General features: G+C 39.9%; 1 protein-coding gene across 1 annotated transcript in view; it reads right to left on the bottom strand.

Annotated features, from left to right (window-relative positions):
- Positions 1–12,300: 12,300 nt before the first annotated feature.
- Positions 12,301–22,759, bottom strand: part of DKK2 (dickkopf WNT signaling pathway inhibitor 2) — a 124,303-nt gene continuing 113,844 nt past the window's right edge. Inside the window, exons 2-4 of the mRNA XM_010848233.1 lie at positions 18,707–18,857; positions 17,244–17,399; positions 12,301–14,678 (exon numbers count right to left, since the gene is read on the bottom strand). Coding sequence (XP_010846535.1) covers positions 14,428–14,678; positions 17,244–17,399; positions 18,707–18,857 — 558 coding nt within the window. The 3' untranslated portion in view covers positions 12,301–14,427. The remainder of the gene's footprint in view (positions 14,679–17,243; positions 17,400–18,706; positions 18,858–22,759) is intronic.

Here is a 22,759-nt window from a genome sequence, read left to right as displayed (position 1 = left end):
ACATTGTTCGTCAACTATGCTACTACTACTACTAAGTCGCTTCAGTCGTGTCCGACTCTGTGCGACCCTGTAGAGGGCCAGCCCACCAGGCTCCACCATCCCTGGGATTCTCCAGGCAAGAACACTGGAGTGGGTTGCCATTTCCTTCTCCAATGCGTGAAAGTGAAAAGTGAAAGTGAAGTCGCTCAGTCGTGTCCGACTCCTAGCGACCCCATGGACTGCAGCCCATCAGGCTCCTCCATCCATGGGATTTTCCAGGCAAGAGTACTGGAGTGGGGTGCCATTGCCTTCTCCATAGTCAACTATACTCTCATATAAAAAAACTGAAGCATGTTCAGTCAAAAAGTCAAGCTATAATATGTAGATGGTAAATATGTTTTTTAGAAATTAATCTTACATATAATGTACTAAAAGTCAGATTTTTTTGTAAAAAAACTCTATTTTTGAAATGCTAGAAATAATCCACATTTTTCTAAAATCAGCATACAACCCCGTGCTTGTAAATTCAAGTGGTTAGTAGACAATACTGAACAAACTGGGAAGCCAGATGAAGCCCTGGCCTTGATGATGCTACATCTTGATGATGCTACCTCTTGGCTTGCATAGACTGTGAGTGAGAACAGTGAAGAGGAAAAGCACATTAACCTTTAGACCTGGTCAGGTATCAGGCTCCTGGCAGGAAGCAGGTGGCAGACAGAGACAGGTCACTGAGGAGAAGAGACTGATAAAGTACTATTTAAAATGGTGTGGGCAGTGTTAGGAAAAGGCAACAAGGAATATTCACGTCTTCAGGGCTAGGATTAGCATGAAGTAATGTTGGTAGGACTGAAGGAATCATTCCTGAAACCTGGAGAGGACTTAGAAGAAATATGCTTATCCCTGCCTGTGGCCTTTGGTGGAAGAATACAGCCACTGCCAGACTCTGCCACACCAGGGCAGGAGCCAAATGTAGATACACTCTGAGCCATCTGTTCTTATTCCCAGACCTTTCTCGGGTGTCTTCCAATGGCCAAACCCAGAAAGGAGCTAGAAGTTTAGAGAGCCCCCTGACCGCAGTTGGTACTGGTCAGTCTTGTGGGACACAGGAGGACCAAGGTAGACCACCCTGCACAGTCAGGCAACTCTTTTAAAAAGTGATTTAAAATACTTTATAACCTTTAATATCCATCCAGAAAGCATTAAAAACCTTTCCAATTTAAGATATTTTTATGAAAATGAATTGCAAACTGAAAGTTGTAGCTTTTTTTTTTTCTTTTAACTAGCAAACAGTGGCCATTATGCAGTCTTTTCTTACCTGACTCTGATTCTTCAAGTTTTTGTTTTCCTTAAAGGAAAGAACTGCTTCTCAAGAGTACTTTTCATATTCTGGTGAAAATTACTCATCCAACCCAGGGTTTTTTGAGAAAACACAGTCTGAACTCATAGTCGGCCTCACATTCCTATTAAGGAGTTGGGTGTAGTGAATGAATGGAGGGAACAAAGGAGGCTATCTGTGAAGCACTGTATAATATAAGAATCACCATTCTTCCAGGAGCTGTTCAGTTCTCTAGGCCACACTAGGCAAAGAAGCAAAATATATGTATAGTAATATTTTTAAAAATATATAAAAGAACTTGGCCCACAAGTAAAGCACAGGTGTCTAAACAAAGCATATTGGACATGGTCTGGGCAAATCTCCACCTTCACTTCCTCTGGCCCCCACTCCAGTGACACTGGCAAGTCATTTTGTTCAGTTTGTATTTCTGTTTCCCTGACAGATGACTGGACCCTCTTTGAATGTGTGCAGTCAAAGAGTGATTAACACATTTGTATCATGTATAGTAATTCTGTGTATTATCTAAATACGTTTAATGTTTTGGTATAAGTAGCACAGAACATAGTGTAAACTCAGTGGAACCTTAAACTGATTTTTTTTTTACAAGATAACAAGATGTTCAAAGAAGTAATGATTAATTTTCTGATATGAACTATGTTTCACAGCAGAATGCGACGTGAGGTGGGATGGAGATTCAATCACCATTTTAGCATGTTAGTAATCCCACGGATGGAGGAGCCTGGCGGGCTGCAGTCCATGGGGTCGCTAGGAGTCAGACATGACTGAGCGACTTCACTTCAACTTTTCACTTTCATGCATTGGAGAGGGAAATGGCAGCCCACTCCAGTGTTCTTGCCTGGAGAATCCCAGGGACGGGGGAGCCTGGTAGGCTGCAGTCCATGGGGTCGCACAGAGTTGGACACGACTGAAGTGACTTAGCAGCAGCAGCAGCATACCAGAGCAAATTGCAATCATATACTCTCCAAATCCTGCTTTGAAACATCCCATTCCTGCTTTCCATTCTTGTTGTGAAATTTTGAACTTTTAAATTACCTTCCAGTTGTGCACCTGTAAAGTGATAGATCATTTATTTGTAAACTTTATAAACTTATTCTTGGTAACATTGTCCAAAACACTAATTAGATAGATTTGTCCCCTGGAACGGAGAAGGCAATGGCACCCCACTCCAGTACTCTTGCCTGGAAAATCCCATGGACGGAGGAGCCTGGTAGGCTGCAGTCCATGGGGTCGAGAAGAGTCGGACACGACTGAGCGACTTCACTTTCACTTTTCACTTTCATGCACTGGAGAAGGAAATGGCAACTCACTCCAGTGTTCTTGCCTGGAGAATCCCAGGGGCAGGAGAGCCTGGTGGGCTGCCGTCTATGGGGTCACACAGAGTCAGACACGACTGAAGTGACTTAGCAGCAGCAGTCCCCTGGAAAGAAGTCGGTGGGGAGTAATATCTGCTGGGGAGAAAATGATGTTTTCTCCAATTAGCCCACATTCTAGCACTAGCTACTATGATTTCAGGGGAAATAAGGAAAGTGCTTTAGGAAGTACTCAGTAAATCTTGGGAGTGAAGAAATGGTTATAAAAGATGTCCTTTAGCTTGAGGTCTGATACTGATGAGCTCTGTGGTAGTAGGCAGGCCACAGAATCCCCTACAATCCTGAAAAGGGTCATCATTTCCAAATGGGGGCAGCATGGACTAACTGATAAGAGTGCAGAGTCTGGTTTGAGAGAGTCAATCTCAAATCTTGGCTTCACCGCACTCTGCTACAGAGCAGTTGCTGTGAAAAGTGACCAGAGATGATGGGGAGACATCAGTAAGCGAGCACCTGGTCCACCGTCAACCTTCAAAAGAGACAGGAGCCGCAATCGTATTATAAGGAATAAAGCATAGTAAGACACTTGGCATTTCTGAAGCAAATAAGTGTAAATAGTAATGATTATCATCATCCCTCTTGTGTATGTTTCCTATGGGAAAGTCCTTATGAACATTCCTCTTTGCCAACTGACGATGAGATAAGAGCTGGATTCTCAGTAAGATGACTTGAAGCATCAGAAAGGAATGTTGGACTAGTGCAGTGTTCTTTTCGGATAGTCTCTAAATCACTGTTTTTTCTGTGACGCTCCCACCCATAACAACCAGTTTTTACCCGGTCAGTCCTCCTTTTCCAGTGCTGCATTCGACTTATTTCAAAGCTACCAAAACAAAGATTTCTCCAAGGAGAGCTTGCGTAACAGTCCTGATTCTTTAACATTTGCTCGAATTGCTTCTGCTTTTCTTTCTTGCACATGATCACTCTCTTCAGCCTCTCTCCCTCTTAACACTGAGTAGTTTCTCCCCAACCCAAGGTGGGTTTTCCCTGTTAAATAACAGATACCCACTCTCCTCTATAACCTTAAAATAGTGTTTTGAGTGACTTCACACTCATTTACAAAATAAATCCTGTTTTCAAGGATTTTTCTTAAACCACTTTTATTTCAAGAGAAGTTAGCACAGCACCCCCAACTTTTCTTTAGCTAATGTTCATTTTTAACAGTCCCAAACTGAAGCCCATGGTATACTGGGGCATTTACTCCCCATAGAGAACTCAAGGTCCCTTAAAATGTAAAAATGAATTTTGCTATATCTTCCTCTGAGGCATTATTAAAAGGTAGCATCGCTATATTTTGATCTTAGAAAGTTATAAGACTTGGATACATGTTAAATAGCTTGAATGATGCAGTGCAATTCCCATAGACATTGCTTAGCCTTCCTGTTATCTAAATAAGCTTGAAGTAATGGCATACGTTTGGGCACAGAATAAAAAGCTATTGAAACAGGGAAAAAACACAGCTGCCAGGAGCAATAGGCAAGATAGAGAAATAAATGGTCGATAAAATGATCTCAATTTCAAAGTCTGCATGAGAAGCTTAAGTAGGACTTAGAATATTTTACATGCACTAGCTGATCTGATGTTCTCCATCTGTTACTGGGCCCTGGAGGCTGACTGGCCATTAAACACAGAATGATGACTGGTGAAGCAGGTGCAGTGAAGTGGGAAGGTGTGGAACAAATAAAACAAGTCCATGGCATCTGTAAGAAATGCTGACCCCCAGGAAATTTTAAAAGGCCATGCACTGTGGTATTCATGACGTATGTGTGAGAGGTATGATAGCCAGTGTATTTCTCATGAAAGTACTTCAATTACTTGCATATTGTTATTTCTTTAGAATCCCCAGGTCCTACACTATACAATTACTTAAGACTCAAAAGATAGCTATGACTTGCTTTGACAAATTGCCCTTTAATGCAGCGCATTGGCCCAGTGTCAATGGGAGTGTTGCCTGAGCTACACCCTTTGCTAAAATAGTTTCCTAAATCTACTGCTGAGAGTCAACTGTTCTCTTCCTGTAAGCTTTCCTTGACACTCTTTGACATCTGCCTCAAATTGAAGCTCCTTATTAGCACCTTTGCAGAGAAGGCAATGGCACCCCACTCCAGTACTCTTGCCTGGAAAATCCCATGGATGGAGGAGCCTGGTGGGCTGCAGTCCCTGGGGTCGCTAAGAGTTGGACATGACTGAGCGACTTCACTTTCACCCATTGGAGAAGGAAATGGCAACCCACTCCAGTGTTCTTGCCTGGAGAATCCCAGGGATGGGGGAGCCTGGTGGGCTGCGGTCTATGGGGTCATACAGAGTCGGACATGACTGAAGCGACTTAGCAGCAGCAGCAGCATTAGCACCTTTCCAGAGAAGGCAATGGCACCCCACTCCAGTACTCTTGCCTGGAAAATCCCATGGACAGAGGAGCCTGGTAGGCTGCTGTCCATGGGGTTGCGAAGAGTTGGACACGACTGAGCGACTTCACTTTCACTTTTCACTTAGATGCATTGGAGAAGGAAATGGCAACCCACTCCAGTGTTCTTGCCTGGAGAATCCCAGGGATGGGGGAGCCTGGTGGGATTCCATCTATGGAGTCTCACAGAGTCGGACACAACTGAAGCAACTTAGCAGCATTAGCACCTTTTAATATTTCTGCTATCTCTTTCCATCCACCTCATGCTTTCTCTCCTCAGTCTCTATGCTCTGGCACCTGTTTATTCCCTTTCCTATATCTTCCCGATGCCCCTCATCCTTTCATTTGTCTGCAACTGCTTCCCTTAGCGCATCCAACAATCTCTCTCTCTTTATTGATGCAATCCGTCCTTCATATAACTTTTCATTATGTTCTCAAATGTCTGGTGAGAAACTTACAAAGGGAAATTTTCTAAAGAATTGTCAGTATTCTACTGAGGGCAATTCTGTATATATTTACTATGATAGCACTGTTCAGGGAAGAGATATTTTTTTTAATCTTTCTTTTCTCATCAATACTTTCTCTATGTTCTTGATCCTTATATGAGGCTAAAGAGGTTTTACTTTCTCTCACAACCCTCATCCAGATCAACAGCATATACAGTTGCCTCCATCTCCAGCATATCCTAAGTCCAGTGATCTGTCAGTACTTCCACCTTATCTCACCATTTAAGTCACTAACAGTTCTTGCCTGGATGCACTAGTCTCTTTGCTGCAAAGCAGCTTAGGTGGTCCTTTCAAAGTGTGTCAGCTCACGCTACTCTCCTACTCAACGGTTCTTGCCAGCTTCATATCTTTCAAAATAGACGTATTTATGATGGGCAGTAAGAGTCTACACAGTCTGACTCAACTCTTTGTCTGACCTCATCCTCTTTCTCTCTTCCCTTACCCATTCGACCCCAGTCTGCCTCTCAACTTCTTCCCAGGGTCAAATGTTTACTTTTGCTCTTCCCGTGACACTGTTTCTCCAGACCACCCCTCATTTCATTCAGGTTTCTACTCAGGTTTGCTTCCTCTGACAGATCTTCCCTGACTGCAAAAGCTAAAATAACACTCATCTCCCTCTGTTCCTTTACCCTGCTTTGGTTTTCTTCATAGGGCTCATATCTCCTCTCCTGTAGTATTTATACAATTGTTACTTAGTTATTTCCTGCCTCCTAGCCATCTCCCTGAAAAATAACTGGAGGGTAAACACAATAAATGAATAAACCTTACTGGTTTGGTTTTCTGTTTCTGCCCACTGTGCCTGCAAAGTTGCCTAGCACAATAGACATTGCTCTTCACAAGTACGTGTTGAGTGAAGGAATGTTAAATTGGGATTGTCGTCTATGTCCTTGTGCACTCTTTGCTAAAATAATTTTCAGAAATATCTGTAGCAGTTTAATTTCAGGAATGTGTGTTGGTGTGCTTCTACAATTAGAGCAAATGCGGGGTAGAGGGAGTAAGGAATTCCACAGTATGAAGCAGTGGAAGCAGCTCCTACAGTACAATCCTGAAAAGGCCAGCTTGCAGGAGACTGGAGGCCACATCCCCCAGCTAAACCTGTCCTCAGATAAGCACTGGTAATGCTCTGAATATGCTGAGAGCAAAAGCAGCCTCAAAGAGGCCCGCACTGTGGCAGACTTCTAACTTGACCAGTTTTACACGAAGGCAGCAATACTTCAACTAACAGTCTCTAACAGTAGGTGAAGAACATAGCTGGGATTCTCCCTTCTCTCCACCCCAATTTATGGTAAAATATAGTTCTGTAGCTAATATCTTGGTGGGACATTTTTTGCACATAAGTTTAGGTATATAGGCCATGGGTTCCAGACAGCTAATTTGGATTGGTTGACTTTAGCAAAGCAAAAACAAAGATTTTCTCCATCCATCTTTCTTCATTTAGATTCCAAGCATCTCTACTGTGGTTTTTGACAACACCAAGTCCTAGATTTGTTAATAGCACATTCTCTGAGATATCTGTTCTATGAGGTAGAGATGGGCTTTCTTTTCTCAATGTGGTGACAGTTTTTACTTAATCTTGTGCATCCTAAAAATTTCTTGGACTTTATTAAAAGTGAAAGTCTCTCATTCCAGTGAGACACAGTCCATTCCGTAACTGTTGGAATCCCACTTCACCCAGGCATCCAGAACTGTTCTGGCAGCTTACAGATGGAGAGAAGGAATTGACGGTTACTGGGGGGAGGTGCTAGGGGGAGGGATAGGTGGGAAGTCTGGCACTGACAATGCACCGTGTGCTGTGATTAGTTACTCAGTTGTGTCCGACTCTTTGTGACCCCATGGACCGTAGCCCACCAGGCTTCTCTGTCCATGGGGATTCAACAGGCAGGAATACTGGAGTGGGTTGCCATGCCCTCCTCTCGGGGATCTTCCCAAACTGGGGATCAAACCCAGATCACCCGCATTGCAGGTGGATTCTTTACTGTCTGTGCCACCAGGAAAGCCCACTGACATGTACACACTACTATATTTAAAAGAGATAACCAATAAGGACCTACTATAACAAAATTAAAAAGTGAATTAATTTATAGTAAACAAACAAAAAATAACTCCTCTGGCTGAGTCAGAGAAGAATATGGAATGTGGGAGAAATACTTCAGCTGTGAACTTGAGGATTTTGAATTTTGATTTCCTTTTACTCTATTCTGTAGAGGAAGCTAGCAAATGTATAGTATTATGTCATTGGCAAACAGTCACAGTTTTACTTCTTTTCCAATTTGGACTCCGTTTATTTTTCTTTTCTAGGACTTTCAAAACAATGTTGAATCAAAGTGGTGACAATGGACATCCTTGCCTTGTTCCAGATCTTAGAGGGAATGCTTTCAGCTTTCCACCATTGGGAATGATGTAAGCTATGAATTTGTCATATATGGCCTTTATTATGTTGAGGTAAGTTCCCACTTAACTGCAAGAGAGATAAGAGAGCTTTTATCTTAAATGGGTGTTAAATTTTATCAAAAGTTTTTCCTGCCTCTATTGAGATGATTATATGGTTTTTATTCTTCAATTTGTTGCTGTGGTGTATCACAATGGTTGATTTGTGGATAATGAAGGATCCTTGCATCCCTGGGATAAATCCTACATGATCATGGTAAATGATCCTTTGAATGTATTGTTGGATTCGGTTTGCTACTATTTTGTTGAGCATTTTCATGTCTATGTTCATCAGTGATATTGGCGTGTAATTTTCTTTTTTTGTGTGATATTTTTGTCCGGTTTTGGTATCAGGGTGACAGTGGCCTCATAGAATAAGCTTGGGAGTGTTCCTTCCTCTGAAATTTTTTGGAAGGGTTTCAGGATAGGTGTTAACTCTTCTCTAAATGTTTGATAGAGTTTGCTTGTGAAGCCATCACTATTTCAATTTCAGTACTTGTGAAAGGTCTGTTCATATTTTCTGTTTCTTCCTGATTTAGTCTTGCAAGGTCGTACTTTTCTAAGAATTTGTCCATTTCTTCTGTGTTGTCCATTGAAGATAGCAAATATAGACTGATTTTTCTGGACTTCAACTTATTTTGGTTTTAACATGCAACAAGATATAAATTTTGTACTTGAATTCATTCCAGGAATTTTTTAATGGAAGAGGATTTATATTAAAAAATGGGGTATCTGTTTTCTCAGAATTTTATGACTGAAGTGCTTTTATACATTTTATTACCAGATACACGTGTTATTTAATCCCACTACAGAACCTCTAATCAACTATATTAGTAATGTGATGGACATAATTTGGATTATAAAAAGAAGGAGGCAGCTATTGGATTTTTTTCTTTTCAGTCCTGAGGATAGTGTGATTTTAGAGTCGGTTGAATTAGTGAACTATTTTCATCCATTTTACAATTTTCTGCAGATAAAACCTAAATCACCTAGAGGATCCATAAAGAGGGAGTAATTGGAATTGGGGAAATGACCTCAACTAGTAGATAGCTTCTCAGACTTTGGTTACAACCCTTATCTTCACCATAGTCAATAGTTATGTATACTCGATTAAATATAAAGATCTGGGGAATAAAATGGAGAGAAGCTCTTCTTTTCTAATCCTTAGTTTTATGTGAAATGGATAATAATCTTTGTCTCACTTCATCCCTCACTCACTCCTTTCATGTGGTATGAATTACCCAGTTTTAGAGAATTTCAAATAAGAGATGCTTGAATGATAAATGCATTGTTTCATCTTCTCTTCACCCGTCTTCTTTGGCAGTAACTTCCAGAAGCAAGTGTCTCATTCGATTCTGCCTATGTATATTGTAAGTTTTACAGGGGCAGCTCCAACAGGTAGAATTGATATTGTCTGGTGTTGCCTGACAGTGGGCACGAATTCTGTCTCCTTGCCCACAGATACATGCCACACTCTCCATTATTAACTTTATCAGCCACAGGGTTATCTGTCATCTGCCTTTCTTTCTTAACCTTTTCTCAAATGGTCTCAATTTGAGGGAGGAGAAAAGGGTAATTGATTGTTTCCCCTTAAATTCTAAGGCTGCAATAGGGTATTGTTTTTTCTTGGCTAAAAAGAAAGTCAGGGCAATTCATCACTTCTCAGAGCATCTCACTGAGCTCAGTGGAAAAGAAAAATATCACCCGTATGATTGTTATAATCTAAAAATACACTGTAGCTTGGAAATCTGAATGTTCTCAATTTGAAGAAATGGATAACTATTTGTGAAAACACTAAGTGACTAATTAGAATAATGTGGGGAGTTATTTCAGCCATGCTTGAGATGTCCTCAATCCTGACCTCTATCACACTGTTTTAGCTTCATTAAGCTGCCATGAAGCTGTACTTAATTCATTCCACTATGTCACAGAATGTTTATTTTCCACATTTCCATCCCATTAACATCTAATACAACATGTGCTCTTGCAACCACTCCCAGTCTCATAATTGATGAGTAATGTTTGTCAAACACTCCTGACATCTTTGTGTTCAGGAAGAAGGGGAAAAACCTTCCAGGGAACTAGATTTTAGTTCATGGGTGCTCTCTGTAGCCACAGGGGTAAACATATTTTGTAATTTATTTGTGCCATACAGGAATGAACCAATACCTTAAGCATATTAGCATTTCTATGTGGAGAAATTTTGATCTAAAATGAGGATTATAGGAAATACAGTAGGTGACTTCAAGTATTTTAAAGAGGTTTGTGGAATATTTGTGTTCTAAGATGTTTCAGAAGGGAGAAAAAAAAAAGGATAAATGGGTAGAAAGCACAAGTTAGAACACTATAGGTTTAATAAAGAAAAAAATCAGTTCAGTCCAGTCTCTCAGTCATGTCCAACACTTTATGACCCCATGGACTGCAGCTTTGCCAGACTTCCCTGTCCAACACCAACTCCCAGAGCTTGCTCAAACTCAAGTCCATCAAGTCAGTGATGCCAACCAAGCATCTCATCCTCTGTTATCCCCTTCTCCTCCTGCCCTCAGTCTTTCCCAGCATCAAGGTCTTTTCAAATGAGTCAGTTCTTCCCAGCAGATGGCCAAAGTATTGGAGCTTTAGCCTCAGCATCAGTCCTTCCAATGAATATTCAGGACTGATTTCCTTTAGGATTGACTGGTATGATCTCCTTTCAGTCCAAAGGACTCTCAAGCGCCTTTTCCAGCACCATAGTTGAAAAGCATTAATTCTTTGGTACATAGCTTCCTTTTTGGTCCAACTCTCACATCCATACATGACTACTGGAAAAACCATAGCTTTGACTAGATGGACCTTTGTGGGCAAAGTAACATCTCTGCTTTTTAATATGCAGTCTAGGTTGGTCATAGCTTTGCTTCCAAGGAGCAAGTGTCTTAATTTCATGACTGCAGTCACCATCTGCAGTGATTTTGGAGCCCGAGAAAAGAAAATCTGTCATTGTTTCCATTGCTTCCCCTTCTATTTGCCATGAAGTGATGAGACCGGAAGCCATGATCTTAGTTTTTTGAATATTGACTTTTAAGTCAGCTTTTTTACTCTCTTCTTTCACTTTCATCTAGAGGCTCTATAGTTCCTCTTCCCTTTCTACCACAAGGGTGGTGTCATTTGCATATCTGGGTTATTAATATTTCTCCTGTAAATCTTGATTCCAACTTGTGCTTCATCCATCTGGCATTTCACATGATGTACTCTGCATAGAAGTTAAATAAGCAGGGTGACAATATACAGTCTTGATGTACTCCTTTCCCAACTTGGAACCAGTCCATTGTTCCATGTCTGGTTCTAAATGTTGCTTCTTGACCTGCATACATATTTCTCAGGAGGCAGGTAAGGTGGCTTGGTATTCCCATCTCTTTCAGAATTTTCCACAGATTATTGTGATTCATATAGTCAAAGGCTTTAGTGTAGTCAATGAAGCAGAAGTAGATGTTTTTCTGGAACTCTCTTGCTTTTTCTATGATCCAACAGATGTTGGCAATTTGATCTTTGGTTCCTCTGCCTTTTCTAAATCCAGCTTGAACATCTACACATACACGGTTCATATACTGTTGAAACCTAGCTTGGAGAATTATGAGCATTACTTTGCTAGTGGGTGAGCAAATGAGTGCAATGTGCAGTGGTTTGAACATTCTATGGCATTGCCTTTTTTTGGGATTGGAATAAAAATTGACCTTTTCCAGTCCTGTGGCCATTGCTGAGTTTTCTAAATTTGCTTGTATATTGAGTGCAGCATTTTCACAGCATCATGTTATAGGATTTGAAATAGCTTAGCTGGAATTCCATCACCTCCACTAGCTTTGCTCATAGTGATGCTTCCTGAGGCGCACTTGACTTCACACTCCAGGATGTCTGACTCCAGGTGAGTGATCACACCATCATGGTTTTCTGAGTCATTTCTTAGTGACTCTCTTTTGTATATAGTTCTTCTGTGTATTCTTGCCACTTCTTCTTAATGTTTTCTGCTTCTGTTAGGTCCATACAGTTTCTGTCCTTTATTGTGCCCATCTTTGCATGAAATGTTCCCTTGGTATCTCTAATTTTCTTGAAGAGATCTCTAGACAATTACAGCTGTCCCACCATGAAATAAGCACCTAACCATAAACTGCCTTGGATCATCTCATGGTGATGTCATCCAAAGGATATCTGCTAAGACTGCAAAATCAGACCCATCTGTTCAGTTGAACTCTGAGAATCTGTGCTTCTTAAAAGTTTTTCCCAAAGCAAAACACAAGGAAATTTGAATTCCATTTTTGAAGGCAAAAAATTTAATATATTTTATCTTATTATACATTTCCCCTAAATTACAATGTCAATAGCTGCAAATATATTCTGCTACAAAGCTTTCTGTAAGAAATATCTCTATAAGAAAATACATCTCATTAACATTTCCTGTAAATAAATTACTTCAAATAATAATTTTTGAAGGGATGTACATAAGGGAAATTATGCAGAAACCAGATTTTAATTGTAATTGTTGTATAGGAAATGTTTCCCTGAAATGTTCCATTTTCACGTTGCTAAGCTTATAGAAACCTGTTTGTACAGACTTTGGTTCTTAATTTTTGTTTTAACAGACATGTGGGGGGAAAATGGAAATCTTAATCATATTAGTGAACCTATGTGGGAAGGTGAAATTCTTAATAGACATGCAGGCTCAGATTCAGTTTCTATTGGGAGAACTTGAATTTGAGACTGCAAATGAGCTTTAAGTAAATGAAAACTAGGGAGTGATTTATAGTCTATAAAAGAAAAGGTCCAAAGTAAAAAGTATAAGATAACTTTTTGGCTTTAATCTCTAGACATAATATTTAGAACTGAATAGAACTGAATAAAGTAAAAAGTAATAAAATGGATGTAAAAATTTAGAACCTGTGGTTTCTATAGATTAGCAAAATGTAGATTTTACAAGTTACTCCATTTATAATTTTTAATCTCAGTGGCTGTAGAAGACAGAAACTGTATCTTTGGCAAAAACAAAAAACAAAAAAACACAGCTGTTACAGAAAGAGTTGATGCTGAAAAAAGTCAGATGGTGCCGTCAGCCAGTTAGAAAGCAGCTTACCAAGAGCAATGGAACCTTACTATCCTAACTGTCTTGGAGTCCATTTAATGAGACCTCTTCAAAATAAGATGATTGTATGACCTCAGAAATATAAAAGAAATATTTTGCGGTCAAGTAGTTACCTCACACTGAACTTATCTGCGTAGTAAATATTATGATAGCAAATCCCATGGACAATTTCCATGTATGTTGTGCAGCCTTGGGCTTCACATATGAAAAGTCAGCTTGTGCTTCAAACACATGATCCATGTGTTGCCAAAACTGGACAGTTGACAAAGTTTTCCCCATTTCCTTGCTGTGCTTCAGTGCAGAACAGATATATCTCGTTTCTTTTATCATTTTTACTATACTGCAGAGTATGTGAAGAGTAAATGTCTAGTTCTATCTAACATAGGGAATGCCAAAGCTTTGAATAATATGATCTAGTAACTTTTACTTTGGGCATCTTAAAATTTTTACAACCTGAAAATTCTGCTCTGTGTTATTCACAATGCGTGTAATTTGGAGAATAAAATGAGTAAGAATAATGCATAATCAAGAGATGCAATTTATATCCTCTAGAAATCTGAATGGATTATTTTGGTCTTATTCTACTGGTTCTTATTAATTGTAGCTGAAATTAAACTTTTCAAAAATATTAATAAGCAGCTTAAGGAAAAACAAAGATTTTTTTTTTTCCTGAAGGACTTAAAGACCTGTGATTATTTTGGAATTATTTGGAAAATATTGACTACTTTTTTCCTATCAAGGTCTTTAATTGAGCAGTAAGAAGTAGTGTTCCAAACTAAAAGGCGAGTCTATGTTGCAGATTCTCTGTGCTCCACGCTTTTATTTCCCATTACCCGATTCCTCTTTTCACGTTTTAGAGCCTGCTGTATGCCAGGGTATATGGGGAGATCTTTGTTTAAATAGAAATAAGGCTTTATGGTTATTTTTTATAGGCAATCACCACTGTGAAAGACATTGATCCTCCAGCACAACCTAAATGCCTGGAAAGTCACATGGTGTTCATCAGTAATCCCTCTGTGTGCCTTTTATTTATTTATTTTTTTAGTCATGGCATCTTCACAAATGTGTACATTATTTACATAAAAAAGTTGCATGATGGAAAACACACTAACCACACTTGTCACCCTTTCTGATCTTCCATTTCCTTTTTCTTTGATCTATGTTCTTATCATATTCCTCATTTTACCCCGTCTTCTGAAATCCAAATCCTACTCTCCACCATGCTATAATGCATTAAATACATGGATTCACAGTCTGCTCCTGATGCTTGTCCTCAGAGGTGGTCATATTTTCTGACAGACGTGCAGTCTGGCTTTGGAGGAGTAGGTGGCATCTTTCCATACTTTACAAGATAGGCCTTTTGCACAGTCACACCGCTGGAAGATTTCCAGCCCATGTGAGCCCTTCTTGCGCTGCTTGGTACAGACTTCCCCCTGATGGAGCACTGGTTTGCAGATTTTGGTCCAGAAGTGACGAGCACAGCAAAACCCTTCAATGCAGTCTAATGATCGTAGACAGGGATCTCCTTCATGTCCTAAAGAAATGATAACCAAAAGATTTTACCATGACACTGTAGGAGAAAAATCTATTCTGCAAACAGAAGTACCTAAAATATTTGTACTTATACTATCTTCCTATCTTCCGTGATGTCTTACAGTCATATCAATTGACTTTCCCTCTAATCATGTGAACCAACTTTCATCTCTTTCTGTTGTTTGCTGTCTGAATATTAAGTTTAATGAATAGCTAGGATGGGGCTGCATCTTCTCTTCACTTTGGTATGGTGTGATCTTAGATATTTCTGTTTTGTGTTGTTGTTTACTTAAGTGAATGACAATAAGTAAAAAGAAATGCCTTCTATTTAATTTGATACCTTCTTGGAAAAAGTAAACAAACTGAGTCAAGAAGGCTGAAGTTGTCTGTACCTCCTAAGGCCAGGTATCAGTTAAAATCTAGCCAGGAAAACAGAAGCTGAGTATTCAAAAGAGAAGATATTTAATGCAGAGAATGGGTCACACAGGCAGTGAGTTATGAGGCTAAGAAGCACCAGAGAACGTAGAGCAGCACCGCAGGAAGCTACCACCACATTTAGGCTGGAGGGTCCGGAGAAGCTGGTGACATCAGAATGGGGCAAGGGCAGGGGACTGGAATCCCGGCAGGAGCTGAGACCCTGAGGAGGCGCAGCTCTGCCAGAAACACTCCCAGGGGCAGAGCGAATCCATTGGCCGTTCCCTTCCTCTGCCTCTCAATCTCTCACCACAGCCAAACCCATGCAGCTGGAAGCCACCTGACAGGGAGTCTAGGCAATGAAGTCTGTGAAAAGCTATGATACAGAGTGGAGCAGAGCAAGGGCAAATAGCCCCAGGGTCAACCAAGAACCCATAAAAAAAAATCATAGGAGCACAGATCTGGGGATTCAATTCAGTAAAAGGATGAAGTCAGCAGAGAGCACCCACATGTCACAGTGGGGTTGATGTGTAGCCCGCAAGCTGCTTTGTCATCTCCCAGATTGTAAATACTTCTGACTTTTTAGGCCATGTGATCTGTGACACAGCTCTTCATTCTGCTTTCATATCACAAAAGCAGCCACAGATGATTCCTAAGTGAATGGGCAGGCCTGTGTTACGATAAAACATTATTTACAAAAACTGGCAGCAGGACAGACTTGGCTCACGGGCCGTAGTGTGCCAAGCCTGGTCTAAAAGGTTAGCTGCCATCCTGGATGTCACCAGTCCCACTGTGTGAATGTGGGCACAACTCACTAGCCATCAACATTTCTTGCTAGCTGCCATCAGGAAATTATGCATATAATTAGCTAATAGTGATTAATAAATTAGAAACTGTACTGTAACACAGATATCTGTCAGAATAAAGATGGACACTCATGTACTAAAAACTTTTCAGACAGCTCAGCGGGTAAAGAATCTGCCGGCAATGCAGGAGACAGAGGAGGTGCGACTTTGATCCTGAGTCAGAAAGATCCCCTGGAGAAAGAAATGGCCACCCACTCCAGTACTCTTGCCTTGGAAATCCCATGGAAAGAGGAGCCTGGTGGGCTACAAGTCCTTGGGGTCACAGAGTAGGACACAACTGAGTGACTAAGCATGCATGTACTAACAAATGCATGTGATTTCAGTGGGATAGAAATAGATGTGGGAAAAGGACTAGGCCTTCAGAAAGTGTAGACGGGGGCTGGTTGAAGAGGAACTGTCAGTTACTTTAACCCTATTGATAGAATCATTAGTATTTCAGGTTGGACTAACAGGTCAGATATTTTGTAGGATACTAGATCCACAGAAGGTAAAAATATGGGGAAAAGGTTTTATGGTTAAGTAAACTAGGGAAATACAGTGTCTGAAAAAGTTAACCTATTTTCCTCATTGCTGAACTTCTCAGAGCCGTCAATTTATCAATGTTTATTTTAAAGTTCCAAAAATGGGCAGATACACTATTACAAAACTCTTGAACACTCGGGCTCTTTTAGTCATATAATGTCTTGAAAGAACAGTGTTCCACAGAATACACTTGCAAAAGCCTCCTTTAAAAATATAGGTATTTCTACTTTTCAAAATTTTACTATTAGTGATTAGGCTTACCAAATATTGTGACACAAGGAAGGGAATTTTTATGGGCATACGTAATCCCTCTAGAAATGAATTATTTTTGGAAAATTGGTTTATGCATAGTATATTACCTGGTTGTTTAGTGAAATAAAATTTCTGAATCTGCAAAGGTGAGAAAAGGACTCTAAATCTTAGTAATTTAATCTATAGCAGCAAACATTTTCCCATTTATGTTTTGCAATGCTTTATTCTTGATTATGGAAGAGAAATGTTTGTGTAAAAGATTTGTTCTAAATATCCTGTAAAAAGGCTGAACTATTTAGAAGATGGCATGGTTAATTAGAGTACCACAATTCTTGTCATATGTATTTCTCACAATTTAAGATCTCTGAGAAACCTCTAGCATCCTCAAAATTGAGAAGAAATTCAGTTAAAATCTTACTATTACAGTAACTTCCCATTATTTTTTTTCAAATTGCACTCAGAAGCAATGGAATTAATTATCTACATTTCTCTGGAGCTCCAGCTATCCCCACCTTTTATATGTGACAGCTTAGTGTGAGGTCTTCCCAGGTTCTGCCATCCCAGGTCGTGGTTCGAGTGATGGCCGTGGTTCCGATCTCTGTGCCGAGTGCTGTCCAGAGCTGGGATATGAGGGGTTAAGATGCTCTCGGTGACTGGGATGCAGATGCCTGGAGATGGTCAGATAATTAGTTAGACTTGTTCAGTTCTGTAAAGTGTGTTTCTTATCCAAGTATTCTCCTGACGTGAAGTATGAGGCCATGTATCTATCATCTATCTAGACTTGAGATCTCAATAGTTTGGACCTAAGCCAGGCTTTCTTGATTTCAGTCTTGTCAGTCTCATGACCAAGTGACCTTGGGCAAAAATAGGGATAAAAACAGAATTCCTTTCATAAAGTTACTGTGAATACACAGGAAGAGTTTAGAATAGTTACAGCGTGAAGTATTATCAAATCTTAGTAGCTTAAAACTGTTGTCTGATCAGACATCTGTGTTCAGGATCAAGGTTCCTTTTTTAATCAAAAATAAAATCCCCATCTACACTGTAAATATCTCTAATGGGATGAGGTCTTCTTCCCTTCACTTCTTGTCCAGGGTACTCTCAGTAGGACCAGGCCCACAGGTCAGGAACAAGTGTAGGAATATGAGCCTGATTATGATGTTTTGCAAGACTAATTGTGTTCCTGATCATGTTCTGTAAGTATTTAATTGTTTACCATGTGTTGGAGGTTCTTCATTTCATCATCAATGCTGAACTGTCTGCCCATAAGGTCACTGAGATTGGCTGAAGGCCGAGTAATAGACTTCTGTGTTTCCTTTCAGAGGAAACAATCACTCTGTCAGCATTTGTGTGTGCCACAGTGTGGGGCTTTCAAAAAAGGACACTTTGCGTGTGAGAATCAAGCTATGAAATTGGTATGAAAATGAAAACAAACTCACAAGTGTACTGATGAATCACAGGTTTCTATCTTTGGTTCCTTTGCACATATTCACTTAAGTGTTCAGTGGAATATAACATCTAGCTATTTATATGCAACATTTCAACATGGCACATCCCAGGTCAGCATAGATTATAAATTACAGCAGGTGATCAGAGCCCAGGAAAACCAAGATTTGAGAGGGACAGTAAAGCACTCACCTGCAATGCAGGACACAAAGGTTTGATCCCTGGGTCAGGAAGATGCCCTGGAGAAGGGAATGCCTACCCACTCCAGTATTCTTGTCTGGGAAATACCATGGACAGAGGAGCCTGGCAGGCCCCAGTCTATGGGGTCGCAAAAAGTCAGACACAACTGAGAGACTAATACACACACACAAGGTAATCTTATACATTTCTAAACCCTGATCCCATTCCTGCCAGTTTGGAAGTCTCCTTACATTTTAGACGTATGACTAAGGAGAAGGCAGTATAACTTGGTATCCAGGTTTCCTACATGAAAGGAAAGAGGCCCATCAGCACCAAATGAGACCTTTACCATTATTGCAGCGGGTACCAGGACAACACATGCCATCTCTATGGCAGCGCTTCTTTTTCCTTCGACACACCATGCAGGCCGACGATCCTTGGTGAGGACTGTGGCAGTACCTCCCAACTTCACATTCCTTATCACTGCTACAAGGGTAGGCCTGTCATGAAATAGAACAAGAACACCAAAAGCAAAGATTAGATCTTGTAAGCAAAAAGCTATTGCACCAAATCGTGATGGAAAATCAGAATATTTCCCTCCTCAAAGGAAATATTTAATAATGTTCTGAGCAGAGGTACTGCTGCTGCTGCTGCTAAGTCGCTTCAGTCGTGTCCGACCCTGTGTGACCCCAGAGACGGCAGCCCACCAGGCTCCCTCGTCCCTGGGATTCTCCAGGCAAGAACACTGGAGTGGGTTGCCATTTCCTTCTCCGATGCATGAAAGGGAAAAATGAAAGTGAAGTCACTCAGTCGTGTCCGACTCTTAGTGACCCCGTGGACCGCAGCCCACCAGGCTCCCCCGTCCATGGGATTCTCCAGGCAAGAACACTGGAGTGGGGTGCCATTGCCTTCTCCGGCAATCAATGTTTATAAAGCCCTTAATTAAGCAGAGGTACTACATAGTAACAATTACTTAATTAAGGGCTTTATAAACATTGATTGCCGAAGAAGGCAATGGCACCCCACTCCAGTGTTCTTGCCTGGAGAATCCCAGGGACGGGGGAGCCTGGTGGGCTGCCGTCTCTGGGGTCGCACAGAGTCGGACACGACTGAAGCGACTTAGCAGCAGCAGCAGCAAACATTGATTGCTGATGGTGATGACAAAGATAAAGTTGACAGTATCCATATGCTTTCAATGACACGACTTTGGGGTTAGGATTTAGATTTTATTTTGATTAGTAGAGCCCTAAAGTGTGACTCTGGAGGCTCAAAAAATAGCTGTAATTGTTATACTGCCAGTGATTTAAGGTATAAATGACACGGCCTAGTCACTCTTTTTTTTACCCACTGAACTAGCATAAGGAGAAGGTTACATAAAGCAACAATGGGCTGTGCTAGCAGCTAAAATACATCTCCTGCCCATTTATGGAACAGATATTCTAAGAGTGTTTTCTCAGTTCAACACAAGGAGATGCTTCCAGAGAGTTTGAAGCAATGAAACTTTGGGAGCAAAGTATTCAAGGAGCAGCATCTTCACTCCAAATTCAGTGATGAGCAGCAGTAGCATTCTGAGTGGTCAGAGCTTGCTAAACTCCAGTTATATTGTTATGTTCTCAGGAAACAAAAAAGCAGACTTGGAACATACAAAACAGCCCTACAGGCTACTTACACAGAAAGGACTTCTGTTCCTACATTTCTCTACCAAGTTGTTGATTCAGAAGGCTACTTAAGCAATGCCATATATTATCTCAAAAAATGCATTTATATATACACTCCAATTATATATTCCTTGTATCTAGGAAGTTACTGGAATGCTTAAAATATCCCTGTTTTCAGAGACTGAGAATTGAGAAATAGAAATATCACACCACACATCAAACTAACTCACATCTTGAGGCATGTTGACAGGGAGACTTACTTGGAAGTCTTTTTTATTGCTGTGGTATAGTATGTTTTTTTCCCTACTTTTCACAATAATGCATTTTTAAAATTGCAAAATAAAAAAATTTAAAAAGCAATATAGTTTTTAAGCAAGCATAAATGATAGGACTAGAAAACTACGGGATAAAGTTTTTGTGACTCTCAAATAATTAGTGTGTTTTGAATGTTTTACTTTTGAAATGAGGTTGATGACTTGACCCTGCATGCACTGCTTCTCCCTTCCCCTCACCCCTCTCTTTCTTCCATCGCCTTTTCTCCCTGGGCTTTCCTCCTGCGTATGTTTGCATGCGTTCAGACCCCTTGTGTTTTCTATTCAGATCTGATCATGTTAGAAAGAGGAAATAAGTGTGAAGTTGATGTGTGACTCTGGAAACTTTACATGTTATTTGATGAAAAAAGATAAACCTTTAACATCATTACAATTTACTTTTACCCTCAGAAGAGAACAGAAAATAGAAAAACCTCTAACTTCAGACTGAAAGTGTTCTTGAAGCATTGCACACTAGAAATGAAGCCAGATAAAACTATAAAATTAATTTGGATATTACTGTCCCATTCTGTAACTCCATCATTAGGCTTAAGAAAGAATCTGAATGAGCTTGAATTCAGAGTATCAGGCCACTTTTCAAGAGTCCAGGACTGATGAAAACAAAACAAACGTCACTTCCCGACTTGCTACACTCTTTTCCCCCTGAGCACTTTACTGCCTTCATATTTAAACCCATTAAGTTTAACTGAAATACACTTCACATGTTTCTGATTCATTTACATTTATTTCACCAAATAGTTTTGCAAGAAACATTTGATGTATCGCAAGGTTTTGTTTTGTTTTGTTTCTTTTCTCAAAAATAGGACACATTCTTTCAATGGAAGTAAACAGGCCACCTAAAACATCATGTGTAATTCAACTCAAACAATGACTCTTCAAGGGATTTTGAATATAGAGAAATACTTGATTCCATTCCTAAAAGAATAGCCTGTACGGTAGAAAGAAACTTGTTTTCTAAAAGTTGAAGTTCATTTATGCAGAAAATTAGAGAAGGCACATTATCATCTTCCTGTTCTCAGTTGGTGGGAAATACTTGGTGGAAAATATTTGACAGTTACAGAAAGCAGTATGCACAGTACTTTGTGAATGGGATCACAGTAAAATTCTTACCAATTTTTCAGAGGAGAGAGCAAAAATATTAGGCAGTTTTATTATATTTCAGTGTGTCTTTTATTGAACTAGAAATGGTATAGGCAGAATAAGTATGCAGGATTTTTTTTTTTTTAATGGAAGGTTATTGTTAATGTGAACTTGTCCTTGGAATGGAATCCCAGAACATAATATTAAGGGAAGTTCTTTGACAAAAATAAGTTTTTAATTATTAAAATACAAGGTTATATTACATAGCTTCTAGTATGCTTATGGAATTCCTGGCTCCAATAAACAGCATTTATATATGAATAAAATAAAGAATAGATGAGAAAAATTGATTGAAACAAGTTATAGGGAAAGCAACTGATATTTGGGGACATGCTTTGTCTTCTGAAAATCAGTGTCCCTCAGGATGGATCTAGTCAGCAATAAAGTTTACTTGATGTAACCATGAGCAAGAAAATGCAGAACAGGAGAAAACACGACTCTGACTGATTAAAAGGGATTCTCATGTTTTTGGCCTAATGCATTATTTTTCAGGAAAGAGTTTTAAACTCAAGTAAGAGGGTTCTACAGTTTGCTATTGAGTTTTTCCTGAACATTCAGTTTGGTTCCGTTGCTCAGTCATGTCCAACTCTTTGCGACCCCATGGACTGCAGTATGCCAGGCTTCTCCGTCCTACATTAGTCCCTTCTAACGTGTCTGGAAACGGTATCATATTAGGCAAGAGAGGGAGGGAGAGACAGAGAAGAAAAGCACGTAGTTCATATAGTTATGGAGAATCCTGAAGAAGTGATGACCTGTGGCAATTAACAAGCCCATTGAAGGGACTTACAGGGAGGGGAGAGGGAGGAGGGTTCAGGATGGGGAACACGTGTATACTTGTGGCAGATTCATGTTGATATATGGCAAAAGCAATACAATATTGTAAAGTTGAAAAATAAAAGTTTAAAAAAAAAAAGTGTCATTAAAAAACTTTCCTTTCCTTTGGCCCCCAAAGGTCCCATTTAATGATGATTTTTTCATTTGAGCACCTCAGTCTAAGTTTCCATTTAACAAAAATAATAATATGCATCTCTGGTTCTTATTTTATAAATGAGTAAGAAGACTGATTCTCTTCGCCTGATATGGAAATTATTAATAGTGAATTTCTTTGGCTCTTCATTCACTTGACTTTAAGTAAACAGTATAAGCAACAGTGACAGTCTGTGCGGATGTCTAGAAATCAAATGAAAGAATTAGAGACTTTATACATGCCTATCCTGTATTAATATTTCCAAAACTGAATCAGAATTCCAGTTCCCTGAGCATCCAGGAATA

This window comes from Bison bison, unplaced genomic scaffold, assembly GCF_000754665.1.
Source record: "Bison bison bison isolate TAMUID 2011002044 unplaced genomic scaffold, Bison_UMD1.0 scf7180017864263, whole genome shotgun sequence".
NCBI classification, from domain to species: Eukaryota; Metazoa; Chordata; class Mammalia; order Artiodactyla; family Bovidae; genus Bison; species Bison bison.
This window is presented reverse-complemented; position numbering and strand designations above follow the sequence as displayed.